At 44.9% G+C, this 14,506-nt stretch overlaps 1 protein-coding gene across 2 annotated transcripts in view; it reads right to left on the bottom strand.

Annotated features, from left to right (window-relative positions):
• Positions 1–2,871: 2,871 nt before the first annotated feature.
• ARHGEF26 (Rho guanine nucleotide exchange factor 26) overlaps positions 2,872–14,506 on the bottom strand; it is a 48,586-nt gene continuing 36,951 nt past the window's right edge. For both annotated transcript variants that reach the window (XM_065639814.1, XM_065639813.1), the window contains 4 exons: positions 8,892–9,128; positions 5,544–5,611; positions 5,096–5,200; positions 2,872–4,229 (listed from right to left, as the gene is read on the bottom strand). In XM_065639814.1, the coding sequence (XP_065495886.1) occupies positions 4,087–4,229; positions 5,096–5,200; positions 5,544–5,611; positions 8,892–9,128 (553 nt within the window). In that variant the 3' untranslated portion in view covers positions 2,872–4,086. The remainder of the gene's footprint in view (positions 4,230–5,095; positions 5,201–5,543; positions 5,612–8,891; positions 9,129–14,506) is intronic.

A 14,506-nucleotide genomic window follows, 5' to 3' on the forward strand; every position in this document is an offset into this window, starting at 1 on the left:
AAAACCTCCATGTTTTTGAGTTGGAAAATGAGCCTTTTCCCGCTCTGGGTGTCCTGGTGTGGCTGGGCAGTTATCTCACCGCAGCGTGTGGTGCGGAGTTGATAACAGGGCCGTTGGGCTGTCGTGAGGGGGACCCCGGCCGCCCAGAGGGGTTGTCCCCGCCAGCCGTGGGGCCGTGCGGCTCGGCAGCAAGAGCTGCAGCACAAGGCGGGGACGTTTGGAGGTGCGGGGGACGTTTGGAGGTGCGGGGGACGTTCGGAGGTGCGGGGGACGTTCGGAGGTGCGGGGGACGTTCGGAGGTGCGGGGGACGTTCGGAGGTGCGGGGGACGTTCGGAGGTGCGGGGGACGTTCGGAGGTGTGGGGGACGTTCGGAGGTGCGGGGGACGTTCGGAGGTGTGGGGGATGTTTGGAGGTGTGGGTCTTCCCAAGTCAGCCTTGTGCGCGATGTAGCCCGTTTTCCTGGAGACGGCCAAACACCGATCCCTGATTTTGCTTTGCTTGTGTGCATGGCTTTTGCTTTACCTGTTAAACTGTCTTTATCTCAACCCCCAAGTTTTCTCGCTTCTACCCTTCCAATTCTCTTCCCCCTCCCATGGGATGAGGGCATGTGTGAGCGGCTCAATCCACGGGGTAATGCTGGTGTAAGGTCTTTAAACTTTCCTTTTCGTGCGGCCGGCCAGAGATCATGGATGTTTCTCTTCGCAGTTCGTAGTGCACCTAATGAAGGCTGGTTCTGCCTGTGTGTTAGTTTCTAGCATCTTCTGGAGCTCCAGGTTATGGAATAAAACAGAAATTATTGGTGGTAATTAATTTTTCCTGACCATCGTGTTATCTCTAGTTTGCCTAAATGATGTAGTTGTTATGATACAGCTGTTGAAAATGTTTTGCAGACTACAGCAGAGCTAAGAGCACCACTGGAGAACGGTCTCTGTCATTTGAGGAAACAAGACTTCCTCAGTCTTGGCATCAAAGTTTACTCTAGGCTTGTTCCTAACGCTTGTGTTCCCTCTGCTTGTTTTGACTGTGTTACTGTAGAAACAGGATACACAAGAAAAGAAATCTTGTGTGAATATATTCTATAGATACGGTTTAAGGTATGTGCATGTAAGTATGGTGCTGCACAGAGACTGCGTTTCATGGTGTGTAGGTTGTTTAAAGTGATCCTACTTTTGCTATTTTGTTTTCAGCCAATTAGCTTTGCATAATGGAGAACAAATTTATTCTTTGATGTGAAAGTCAAGAACAACACTGCATTATCACGTAACTTTTGAAGAAGTTCAGCAGAGAAAAGTGTACTATTTATTATGTTGCAGGGATGATATAAAGAAGTAGAAAATATGGTGTTAATAACTGTTCTTTAGTTGTGTTGCGTGAGCATTTGGCACTGCTGAGACAGGTTGGTCCGGGGGCACTGGGTTCTTGGTGGGCTCCTCGTTCTCATCTGCACAGGTTTAGCTGCCAGACATACACGTTGAACTTTGCATGGTTTCTGCACACCTTAAATAATCTGTATTTAATTGCAGCATGTAAAATTAAACTTTGGTTCAGGGAACTGAGAGCCTTTTAGTCAGCTTGTTAAAACCTGATTAGAGAAGTTATGTAAGGAAGTGGTACAGATTCCAAGCCGTGCAAAAATGGAAGTTGATTTTCCAGTAACAAACTCCCAGCTCTGTTCTGTCACTGCTGGGCTGTTTAATTAAAAAGGAGGTACTAGTGTCAGCTCGTTGGCGTCAGGTGGCAGAGACAGAGTGCGCTGCACAGTGAAAGCAATGAAGGGGTTTTTCAGATCATTCCCACTGAAGAAGTGCTTGTCTTGGAGCAACTCAGAGTTGAAAAATTTTTAGTAATGAAAATATGGTGGAGTTGCTACAAAACAAAACCAAACCACACCATGCAAACCCTTAGGTTTTGGGAAGTTGTTTATACAAATTTTTTTGGATCAATTGCATGTCATGCTGTCTTAAATGTCCAAGACCTCTTGGAGCTATGACAGAATTTAGAGTGGGAGTAGAGTATTTTAGGTCACACCAGTTACGGGTGTCTTGTGCCTGCTTGGTGCATGCTGGCGCTACACTAAACAGAACAAGGTGTAAAATATTTATTTCTGTGCATGGGGGAATTATGTAGCACAGAATGAAGTGTGTAGCTTAGAAAACAGGTGGCATCAGCTGCTTCCCTGGAAAGCTCACTGCCCTTCGGAAGTGCTGTTTGAGGAGCTCACCAAAAAGCCCCCTTTCTTTTAAATTTTGATTCTCTGTTCGGGTGTGGTGCGGGGGGGCAGACAGACAGACTCCCCAGATACCACAAGCCCATCAGTGTTGGATGTGGACAATGGGCTTGGACAATGGGCTTGGACAAGCCCTGTACGGCTTGGACCAGGTGGCTGTTGCGGGTCCCTTCCGACTCCACTACACAAAGCGCAGATCCTTGAAGAACCTTTTATCCTTGGCTGGTTTAGTCTCTAACTGAGACACGAGCTGCTCTCCTAGGCCTGTATTTGATGCAATTGCTCCAACTTCATGGGCATTGCTGTAAACTGGATCTGTGACAGATGAGGTAGGACACAGGATGATGCTATTTATCTTTACAGAACAGAAAATTTAAAATGCCGCAGGTTACAGATGTGATTTCTTTGACAAGAATGACATGAACAACTTGCAGTTTAACAGTATTTCTTAAAGAAAAACTAAAGCTTTTTTTTAGTAAAGATTTAAAAGTATTTTATTGATTGTTGTCCTATAAAATCATAGAAGTCTTTAATTCCTGAAGAACTGTGTCTAACAATAGGAAAAGTGAAAAATGTCTTTAAAAAACCATTACAGCATTTTTGGAAAAACTAGGTATGAAAAATACATACAATGTATTAAAAAAATCTGAATAACATTAATCTCTGGATTTATACATTCAGTTATGTGTTAAACATCTGCCTGTGTACAATAAAATTGGTTAAAATTTATTAGCAGTATTTTCACTATGTTAAATAAGTATTTTGTTCAATTTACAGTTTCTCTCATTACTATTTTATCAGTCCACTTATAAATTAATTTACAAGGCTGTATAACCAATGTCAAGACTGCCAAGGTAAGTATTTTTGTACAAAATTATTGCCATCCTAATATATTTGAAATTGTTACAGAGCTACATCTTTATAAACATCCAATTCATTCACAAATCAACATATTACAGTATATAAAACATACAGCCCCTTTTAAAAAGACAGGGAATGAACAAAGCAGAGCCTTGTACTACACGTTTTTCCCTCATTTTTATTGAACACGTGTTCTACCCGCTGAGGTGTCAGCTGGTCCTTAAGAAGGTGAAGGTTTTTATAATACAAACTGTCACAGCTATATACAGAAAAGATGCACTGAAATTTACTTTGTGTTGAGTGCATTGTGTTCACACAACATTAAGTGGTTGTTTTTTTCCTGTGCAATTCCAAAGCTAAACTGCAGCTGCACGGAGCTTGCAGCGCTGTGCATGGTGCGAGTGTGAGGAGTCTCTGCAGCAGCGCCAGCTGCTCCAAGCGAGGGCCCAGCGCTGTCAGAGCCTCTGGGGGCTGTTACCTATTGATCTGAGAGTGGGCTAATCGACATCGCCTGTTTCGCAGAGTTGGGTACCTCTTTCTCACCTTCAGAAACCCTTTCACCACGGCAGCACGAGAAGGAGAAAAAGTCTGAGCCGCGTGAATGCGAATTGTGCGGTCTTGGAGCACCACGGGAGGCACCGCTCTGCATCCTGCTCTGGAGCCGCTGCCAGCTTGGCTGGCATGGATTAGAGAGCCGATTACTTCTTACAAAGCCTGGGCTGACCCTGGGTTTGCGCTGGACAAGGAGACCTTTATCCATTACAGGCTTGGCTATTCTCACTCAGGTAACACACAGATTTTGACACAGTGCCTAAGAAACTAGTTAAAATCTGCTGCTGATTGAGCCAGATCAGTATGTGAAATATCAGTGCTCTGTCACGAGATTCTTTGTGCTGGTGCCCCCACACCTCCATGCGAGCGCCGTGGGCGTGCAGCCGTGCCCGCTGCCAGCAGTTAGTGCAAATCCTGTAGTGCAGGATGGAGGAGCAAAACCAGGCTACACGTTGGTTTCAAGTCCCAGTAAACGTCCCATCCGTTCCATGTTCTTGTCGAGCGTGGCACGACACGTGATTTCTTTAGCGCACTCCATGGGAAACCAACCTCTTTCGCCATCCCGCAGCCGTTCCCCTTCGTACCAACCTGCAGGAGGGAACAGACAAGGAATAACGAACCTTTTCAAGTCATGATAAAGATACTTTGTCAGAACTGTGTGTGGTGCACTTAGTCCTCACATATGTGATATTTTGCCTGTGTAGTGAACAAAGCACCAGATTAAGATAGGCTCAGCAGATTGGTTTTTTGTATGGGCAGAACAAAATAGTATGTAAAAATAAATATTATATGAAACAAGTGTGATAGATATTTATAATGTAATTCAAATATATTGTTTGGAATAATATAAAGAATATACTATAATTGCAGTCTGAAGGAAGCAATGCAGCACAGTTGATAGGATCTTGGATTTCATTTCTAATGTAGAATAACATCGTGAGGACTTAGTGCTTCAAGCATCCCTGAGTCTGGAGATACTGGTCAAATCACATGCGTGTCCAGGCAAGAACCGATTTTAATCTCAGGGTACTTGATGCTGTAGAAAACTCGAGCAAACCCACTGCGCCAGCCGCCGTACTCAGCGGGCAGTGACACACTTCGCGGCACGGGTAATAATGTCTGTTTCTCTTACTCGGACAAACTTACTAATTAAAACCTCTGAGCTCTGTGTTTTTAGGTAGAATTCAGTTTCCTATTTGTCGACACGTCTCATGTCAAAACCAGCCAGCACACAGCTGCTGCAGCTCTTTACCTGTATCGATGATATCATCTGAGAGGCGATGAGTGACTGCACATGGGCTGCCCTTCAGAAACCCCAACACAAGTGCTCAGGTTTTTCTTGGAAGCTCAACCTTTATTCATTGTATGGCCAGTGCTATTAAGAAACACATTTTTCTAGCTGGATTCACCTGCAGTGCTGACAGATGGTTACTAACAGCAAAATTCTCACTCACCGTCATTTACTTTTTGATAAACCAAAACGACGTCCGCAACTTGAAGAGAGAGTTCATCTGACTGCTTCGCTGTGTAAGTTCTGATGATCTCTACCTGAGTCAAAGCTGGGGAAGAAACAAGCCAGGCTGAATTAAACAATTCACATAACAGCGTATCTTTTATTAAAATATGTATGTAATTTATTCTAAAAAATTCCATTCTAGACTATACACCCCTCAAAAAAGAAAAACCCAAAGGAAGCAGCAAATTATGCAGATGGCTTCATACCTGAGTAATTACACAAAAACATGGGATAAACATACAAGGGAAGGGGCTTTGCAGTTCTGCTTAACAGCCTGAGACAACCGAGAAACGAGTGGTAATGGCTGCCAAGGGCATCAGAGTGCGGAACGAGGCGGCGCGCCGCCCGGCCCCTGTCCGCTCGCACACGGGTCAGGCGGCACTTACTGGTCCGGTCCGTGTCCTGCCCGGGCCGGTCCTGCCCCAGCGCCGTGATCCACCGCGCTCTGTCGCTCCTGCAAATCCAAACACAAAACTCAGCTTCGCAACTCGAGCTCTTGATCAGGGTCGAGGCTACTCCCCCTTTCAAGATTATTTAAGTTTTTCCTCGTTTGGATAAAGAAGACAACCCAAAACTTCCTTTCTCCTCTCTCGAAATATGGCCAGAAGTTTGATACGACTTCTAGTAATATATTATTCAAACATATTAAACTATTTTAAACATGTTCGATTAGAAAAAAAAAGCTTACATGCTACCAGCTTGATGTCTCGTATACCTTTAATTATTTTTAAGTAATGCAGATAAACTTCTCCACTAGTGTCTGTAACTAGTACTTCTTAGTAACCTTATTAAAACCAAAATCTATCTAATGTACAAAGCATCTGATAAATGTAATACAACAATTTTAATATACAGTACCACAGGTTGCCTGTAAGAACTAGCTGTAACATGCACTTAGCATGAAAAAAACAAACCAAAAAGCACCAAGCAAACGGAAGCACCACCCCACCACGCAGTCCCGTTTGCAGCTGTGGGACTCAAAGAACCCGAGAGCCAGCACAAATAACCAGGGACCCGCTGGAGGCCTCAACTAGTCAGTGAATCTCACCTTCTATAAACTAGGAAATACAGAATCCATCTCAGATTACATGTGTTGGTATTTCAGAGGAGAGCAAACAAATTATCGAGGTTCTAAGTGCTACACAATAAATCACAGAAGTGCAAATTACTGACAACTGATTTTGGAAGGGAGTGGAACAAGCTAAAGTGATGTTGGGCAGTAAAGGGAAAGAAAACTAATCCTAAATCACCTGTTAATGGCTGAGCTATAACAACTTAATGATTGTAACTTAGAATTTTTGCAAATAAAAATTTGAACTTGATTCCCAAACCCAACATTTCAATGAAAACAGATTTTATCTCACATTTGTTGAAGGGCTTTGCTATCAGAACCATTAGAATAACACCGAGGGAGTCGCAGGGTGGAATTTTCTTATTCCCCTTCCCCTAAGATAAAGGTTTGTTGCTATCTTTGGATAACTTCGGGTTTTAACTAAAAATAATGGGAAACATCTGCATTCTGCCAAGACCTGATTTTGTCAAAAATCAGAACCACCTGAAAGCAGAAGATGCAGTTTGGAAACAGCCCTGCGGTGCCTCCGGCGGCGTCCGAGCGCGACGTTCCTGCGGAGCGCGCGCCGGGGGTCAGCGCGGGGGCCCGGCCGCAACGCATCGAAATGAAGTCTGAGCATTCAGAACGGGGAAGATATCCCGCTGATTATCTTGAATAGAAATATAGGTACTGGTTTATTGGCATTTAATAAGAAAATGTGATTTAAAGAAAAAAAAATCCCTGACATCTATTCTTTCTCAAAGATGAAACTACTGCACATCCTCCTGACATCTGATACCTGTTGATCTCCTACCAGTGGCCAAAACTACCACACGGGCTACTTTAGACATTTCAGTCATTAAAAGCAGGTGGTACTAAACTTGTGTTTCCACCAAAACAAGAAAGTTTATACACAATTTTGCATGAGCTTAACTTTCTGGCCTTTTTTTAGAAACTGGTGTTATTTTCCTTTCCTTGCAACCCGTTCTTAACAGGAAAACTACATTTCTTTCAGACAACTCTGAGAAAAATGGGATAACGCCAGACCATCTCCACATTTAAATATATATTTCTTCATAATCTGTTTATACCGTGTGTTTTGTGCCTTATTCACAGGACAATATAAAGTTCCTAACACAGATACTTTTGTACTCGGGAACCACACACCACATAAAGCGACAAAACATCAGCAAACTGTGCTGGAAATCTGCGTCAGTGAGAACACTGAGGTTTTCCGTGTGCAAAATTCTCCTCAATAAGCACTTCAAACCATCCAGCTTGGGCTTCCAACTGCACATCCCTTCCCATCCCGCCCGAGGTGAAGTGACAAGTTTTCTGTCCCTTTGGGATACATGATAATACTCCATAAATATAGGTAAGTTTCAAATGAAGTCATTATTTTCCAGATCTGTTCCTTTGAGTGATAATCTGCTAGACTGCTATTTATATTACAAACAGTATATAGCAAATCAATAATAAATCTGCAGAACAAACTGTCTTTTGATAAGAAGCCCAGACGACTACAAATGCATTGCATTTTTTCCCAATAAAAATGCCTTTCCAAACAAGTCTGAATCATCTCACTTTATAATGAGATCTTTAATAGAAATCATTCATGATCTGTAGTTTCTTTCAGGGTTATTCTAAACTTTGAAAGCAAACCTAAAACTGTGAAGTTTTCCAGGCTGGGAAGTCTGGAGGACTCTGTTCCATGTCCTGTACCCGCCTCCAGCTTCCACCCCAACAGATAAAACCCTTCGCTTGTGTGCGGGCACCCGACGGCTCGGGGACGCGCGCCGCAAGAACAAGACGCTTGTTGTTGCTGTTTCTAAAGCAGAACGCTCCAAGCGGCGCCAGAACAAGGCGCGCGTCTGTCCCGCGCAGCTCAGCAGGGCTGTTCTCACTTCTGCACCAGCCAGCCGTTGTATTCTAATTAATAACTCACTAATGGCTGCTCCGGGACAGGAGCATTCTGCATTCAGACCCCAACAACGTTTGCCTGCTACCACCGTTCTGCCTGTGCCCGCTTCCTCCTAATACCGTGCTCTACAGACTACAGGCTATAAGCACAAACTGCTCAAAGAACTGACAGTTAGAACAAGATACTTCAAACCAACAAAGAACAAACCAGCACAGAACTTCCATTGCATTTAAGTCATTTACAACCTAAGTGATATTGCGGTGTAAAAAAAAAAAAAAAAAAAAAAAAAAAAAAAAGAAATGGAAGTTCTGCCACATAATGCAAGTGTTAAATAAACACAATCTAATGATGACATATTGCCAGATGGAAGGTTCTGAGTACCTGAGTCATCCCTGGGTTTGTTGTAGCAGGAGTACCATGTCTTTTAAATACTCCTCTAAGACACCTCTGAGAACTGAAGTCCGGCCCCAGGTTTGCCACGGAAATTCCTTCCAGAACCCCTCTAAACCCCAAGAAATCCAAACTGCTTAAGTATCTGTCCTGAAGCCCTCGTTTGCCTCACCAATAAGGACTAGAGAGGATCCAGTAACCCCTGACCGGGGGCCTGGCCATCTCTATGGCATTGCAATTCTTGGCCTTAATAGCCAAAATAGCATGTAATAACAGATACCCAAGTTTATAGAATTCCAGCACACGAGTTCCATTTTCCATTATTCCTGCACCACGAGCTCAAGGACAGAGAAGCGGTCAGGGTGCACTCACTGCGTGTCGGCGCCCAGGAGCAGCTCCACGCTGTCCCCGGCGTGGTTGCTGCGCACCAGCAGCCTGAAGAGCTGGGCCACGCTCTGCCGCGCCGCCGAGGACAGCGCCGCGGGGGCCAGCGCCGCCGGGGCCAGCGCCGCCGCGTTGCGTGCCGGCGCCAGCGCCGCGTCCTCGGCGCACGGCTGCACCGCCAGCTGCTCCCGCAGGGCGTAGTCCGTGACGTTGTAACTCTCCTCGCTGCGCAACAAAGACAAGAGGAAAAAAGGTTAATGCTTGATTTTCCACTAAGTGGAGGCAAACTCAAGTCACAGAATCCACTTTTTACTATGCAGTATAGCACAATTCTTCTTACGCCTCAGATCTTAATATTTTCCATTTGTTTTCATGACTACCGATTTTCCGAAATGTAAATTATGTCAGTTTTTAAAGCCTGTGGAATTTCATTTAGTGACCCAGTTAAATTACTTTGGTGTCCTTGAGAGGGTGTAAATTCAACTTAACTCCATGAAATTTGAAAACAGGCACAGTAGTTGTGTAGAATTGTGCTGTTTTTTTTCTTCTGTAGCTTCAAATGAACAACAGATCTTAATTTTAGAATTTTATAGGGAAAAGGAAGTAGCTTCCTTTCCCTGTGCCTGTAAACTACAGGGATGTATACTGCTTCCAGATAAACACTCTTGATTGTTATTTTAAATGCAGGATAATCACCTGTACTCCCTGTCCATCTGCGTGTAGACAGTCTAGTCCAAAAACTACTTTACAATATTCTGAAACATAACCTGAATTAACTGTGAATTTCAAAAATGGGCAAAGGCTCGTCAAACACAATGGGTCTGGCGAAATGCACTGCACAACTTACCTTTCAGAAAGTACTTTGTAAACAAATACACCAGCTCTAAGTAATATCAACACAGATTGCTGCATGTGTTTAATAACTTCCCACGTGTGACTACAAAGAATTCTAAGAAATCAAGCAAGTCAGAAGCTTTGCTTCCCTTACGGTTGGGATGTGGGGGGAGAGGTGGATAAAACTCCGCTGACACGACAACACCACGTTTGAGACCGACAACAGAAAACCTCCGAAGCGCTTCTGCTGTCCCGTACAGCGGCAGGAGCAGCTGCCGCAGCCCCGCTCCAGCCCGCTGCACCGACGGCACGGGCTGCAACAGCCGCCCCGCAGCCGCGTCCCCGCTCAGACAGCGCAAGTACCGGCTCTGCCACTCGGGCGTACCCGGGCAACGCTGAAAACATCTTCTGTTCAAGGGAAAATAATGGTGCACTTCCAAATTCTTAAAGTCATGAGACATCACCAAAGAAACAGTTACAAGAATCTACATCGCTTAATCAAGAACTAGCAGCTGATGACAAGGAACCAGCAGCCAGCTGAAAAGGCCTTTTGATTCCACTGAAGCTTGTGAGCGTATTTCCCAGAATTGTCTTACATGCACTCCCAAGTTTACCAGGTTATAGCAGCAACCCAGAACACCGATAAACTAATTCCCCCACGATTTCATGTACGCTTGTAGAGTTTTTCAGATTTAGGGTCCTACACTGGTACAACAAGCTAGAAGAAACCTGCTTGTGTGGGCACAAAGGCAGTTCTCCCTCCTTGCCCAAATCCTGCTGCATTTGTCACATTTTGCAGTACATCAAATACATCCAATTCTAAGGTGCAACTACACATACTCCACCTTAAAGTAAAATCTATTTATACCCCAGTCTCAAGCAATGAAAAGCTATGCGAAAGCTTCACACTGCTATGGTTCATGAAAATACTTTACATTGAAAAAATACTTGAGAAGATTAATTTTCCTGCCAGAGACACACAGAAACCCGAGCACTGAACCGAGAAATCAAATCCCAACCACCTGGAGCTGAAGCCCCTGAACCCCCGGCGGGGACATTCCCCTTTCTGGCAGGTGCAATTGTGGTTCATCAACTGGTGTAAGAAAATGGAGCTGATGACTTCAGTCTGTTGGGATATATTGTACCCATTTCGTGAACCGTCAGGAAAACACCTGCAGACACCTCAGTAGCTGATAGAATGGTCTTTATAATTCTTGGGTTTAATCCTACAGAAAAAGAATTGCTGAAACACAACTTGCTGATCGCCGTGACTCATACAGCATTGCAAGAATTTCTCTATTCAAGTGACAACAGGTTTACAGATCATACTGTATCTGTGGATTTTTGGGCATTAATAGTTTCTGCCTGTATGTCTAGTGTAAAAACAACGTTCTTGTTTCAACAGTGGGGTATGTTTTTACTTTCGTTCTGTGAATTAAATACTTGCAATGGGTTTTTTTGCAGTACAGCTTTGTACATTCTGAAACAATCCCCACGGAACATGACCCTGATGGAACTGATCATCCTCCTCCCTTCTCCCAAGCACTTTTCTTCTCATCTGCTGGTGAGGAGCTCGGGCGCTTTAAAGGGAAGCAGAGGCAATGACAAACAGCCTTGGGAGGATTGAAATCACTGTATTTCCTCAGCAGACAGAACACTTCCCTGTTTCTTTTTCTCCAAGTCTCAAAATGGCACCAACAATCCCCCACAATCTGCTGCTGGTTTCCGCTCGGAGGGGTGAAATCACAGCTCCCCATTCAGGTACCACTGACAAAGGCACAAACGTACCAGAACTTGCCAGAGCACTGCTGCAAGAACTTAAAATAGCCTTAAAAACTCTCCACAGTTTTGATTAACCTCGCTTTTGAGCAGGCTGTTGTTTCCATGTTTAGAGTAAAAAAAAAAAAAAAAAAAAATTAAAAAAATATGTGAAACAAGATGGAAGCAGCAAAGCATCTGTAAAAATGAAGCCAGGTTAATGATGCTATTACACATGACTTCTTGGGTCCCAAAGTAGAAAAAATACAGATTACAAATAGGTTTTGTTCTAATTAAAGGAATGTAACATGAGCACACTGAGAAGCTGGGAGAATCTTCAATATTTCAGCATATGGAAAGCTAAGTTTTAATTTCTGCACGAATAACACATGGACGCTAAAAAGCATCTCAATTCAGATGTGTTCTGTACGTCCTTATCTTTTGGGAAGGGTGCACACAGCTCTTCCCCGAAACATAACGAACTGCGGCTTATTGTGAGTGTCCTGCTGCAGAAAAGTGGAGGTGCCTGAAGACGGGAGGGAGCAGAGGCCCCTGAATCCAGCTCTAGATTCAAACGAATTCACTGATCTACAAAAAGATGCTACTGGCCACTTGAGGACAGCTCTTTCAAGTGACAGCTGTAGCAGTTGAGGGTTCCTATGGAAAAAGAAAAAACTTTCATGTCTAATAGTTATCTGACTCTCCCTCTTAAAATAAATAATACAAAACAAAAAAGGTTTGTTTGGTGTGGGGTAGGTGGTGGTTTTTGTTCTGCTGTGGTTTGAGGGGTCTTTGGTTGGTTTCGGTTTGTTTTTTTAAAGAAGTCAGGTCAGTAGTTTAGTCTGAGCAATCCCTGCGCTTGGCCAGGGGCAGAACCGGCAAAGGCAGCGAGGGGGCTGCTGGAGTTCTCCGGGAATCCTGCATCTGAAGAGTAGTCTACACATACTGCAGTCTATACATTTGCATAACTAATAATAAAGGCACTCCTTACTAATTAATCAATGGAGAAAAACCTCTACAAATCCTTCCTGTTTCTTCTCTCCATTCAACAGAACAGTCCGATGCGAAGCTCCCGCACGGCTCTCAAGGTTTCGGCCCCGCGCCACGGTGATGCCCACAGCTCTGCCCTTCCCAGACACGAACGTGCTGAGCAGAGGGACGGCCGGGAAACCTCGGGCAGCCGAGTAACGGGAAGGATTTAACACCTCCTTTAAAATTACTGCGCTCAGGTAATCCAACAAGGCAACATTCATTTTCAATTTAGAATTGATCTCCTTTGCTGAAGTTTTTTTCAGGTTTGGAACATGAAACAACAGGACTATTTTAGAACGCTTTGCAGGGAACGCCTGCAGATTTTAGAGGCACTTTGATGAAGACCAAGTATCTACTGGTGCAATATCAGCTGTTCCAGGCCACCTGCACTTGAACAGAAAGCACACGGTCAGTCTCCCTGTTTGCTTTTCTCTTTCCAGCCGTGCTGCTCTGACATCCTCAGTGTCGCACAGAAGTTCCTTCGCACATGTGCGTGCCTTCAGTTACAACCCCCCCGCACCTGCAGAACAGCCCCGGCTCTGCGGGCAGGTGAACAGGGAACATTCCGAGCAGCGCTGACCCTCAGGGCCACTTCAGGGTACGAACTCCAGCTGCATTCCACCGCCTGACGGGGCTCAGAGCCATTAAAACAGACAGGGTCCCAGTGGTATCCTTAGGGGATTATGGACAACAGAATATTCAATAAATGTACACTCATTCAAAAATAAAAGCCTCTCTGGAGTTCACCTGCGATCCTCTAAAAGCACTCTGGATGTAACCTGGTGGATTTTCTGAATATCTGGATAAAGCAGCTTCTTAGCTGTATATGACAAAACTTCATTAATTCTGGAGTTCCCCTGAGCTCTGCAGAACACAGAGCTCGCTCACAGCAGCTTTGAGCATTAATAACTAAAATATGTAACCAGATCTCTGTGGTCCCAGGCGGGCATGTGGAACAGAAGGAAGCATTTGCCTTTGGCAGAGTCCAAAGCTAGCTGTGTTCTGGTTTTAGCAGAATATCGCCACAGTGTATGATTGCAGCCTGCAGAAGGCACCAGAGAAACCAGCTCCTCTGGAGCCTGTCCCGGCCTGGGGCAGCTGGAAAGTGTGTCCAGCGGGAGCTGCGGCCCCACCGCGCATCAGCGGGGCAGGGAGCTCCGATACACCCAGCGCTGCGGCTCCAACAGGGACAAACCTGCAAACTCAGCACAAGGACATACGTGTGAACATAAAAGTGGTATGTGTACTTACACTAAGTATTCTGCGTTTAATTAAGCACTAATTTCATCATACTTTGTGGAACTTATGTTGCGTGTTACTCCTTATGTGAGAATGCTGCCTTCAAACAGCAGCGTCAGCACAGGCTCCTGTGCTGGATGCCACGGCCAGAATGGTGAAAAAAGAAAAGAGGCCAAAAAAGGAGCAAAGAGAATGAAACAGAAGGGTAAAAAACTACCACAAAGCTGAAAGAATAATGCATGAATGTTTAGGTTCCTTAGAGTCAGGCTACACTCGGGTCTTTGCAGAGGAGTCACACATTTTTAAGTTAACATACCAAAGCCACCGAGAGAGTCCGAACAGACAGATGCTCTTGTGGAGCTGGACGAGCCCTGGAGCTCTCGCCAAGGGACCGGCCCGGGTGGCGCTGGAGGCCGTGGGGCAGCGCAGCGTCACCCAGCGCTTCGCCCCGGGCCACACGTACGCCCGTGTGCGGGGGAGAACCGACACCTTCCCGGGCACCGCGCTGCACAACCGGCCTTGCCAGCAGCGTTCGGGCGCCCTGACACACACTTGCACCGACTGTTCTTTTCAAGGTAACGCATTAAAATTTTACGGCTATTAAAATAGTCTATTTTGAAAAAACTGAAAAAATCAGATTGTGTCTACACAGCAGAAGGGGCTACAAGCAAGGACTACGGAGCAGGAAGGAGGTTCCCAATAAAAGTTGAGCAGTGAGGAAATACAGAGTTTTAGCCTTC

This window comes from Caloenas nicobarica, chromosome 8, assembly GCF_036013445.1.
Source record: "Caloenas nicobarica isolate bCalNic1 chromosome 8, bCalNic1.hap1, whole genome shotgun sequence".
NCBI classification, from domain to species: Eukaryota; Metazoa; Chordata; class Aves; order Columbiformes; family Columbidae; genus Caloenas; species Caloenas nicobarica.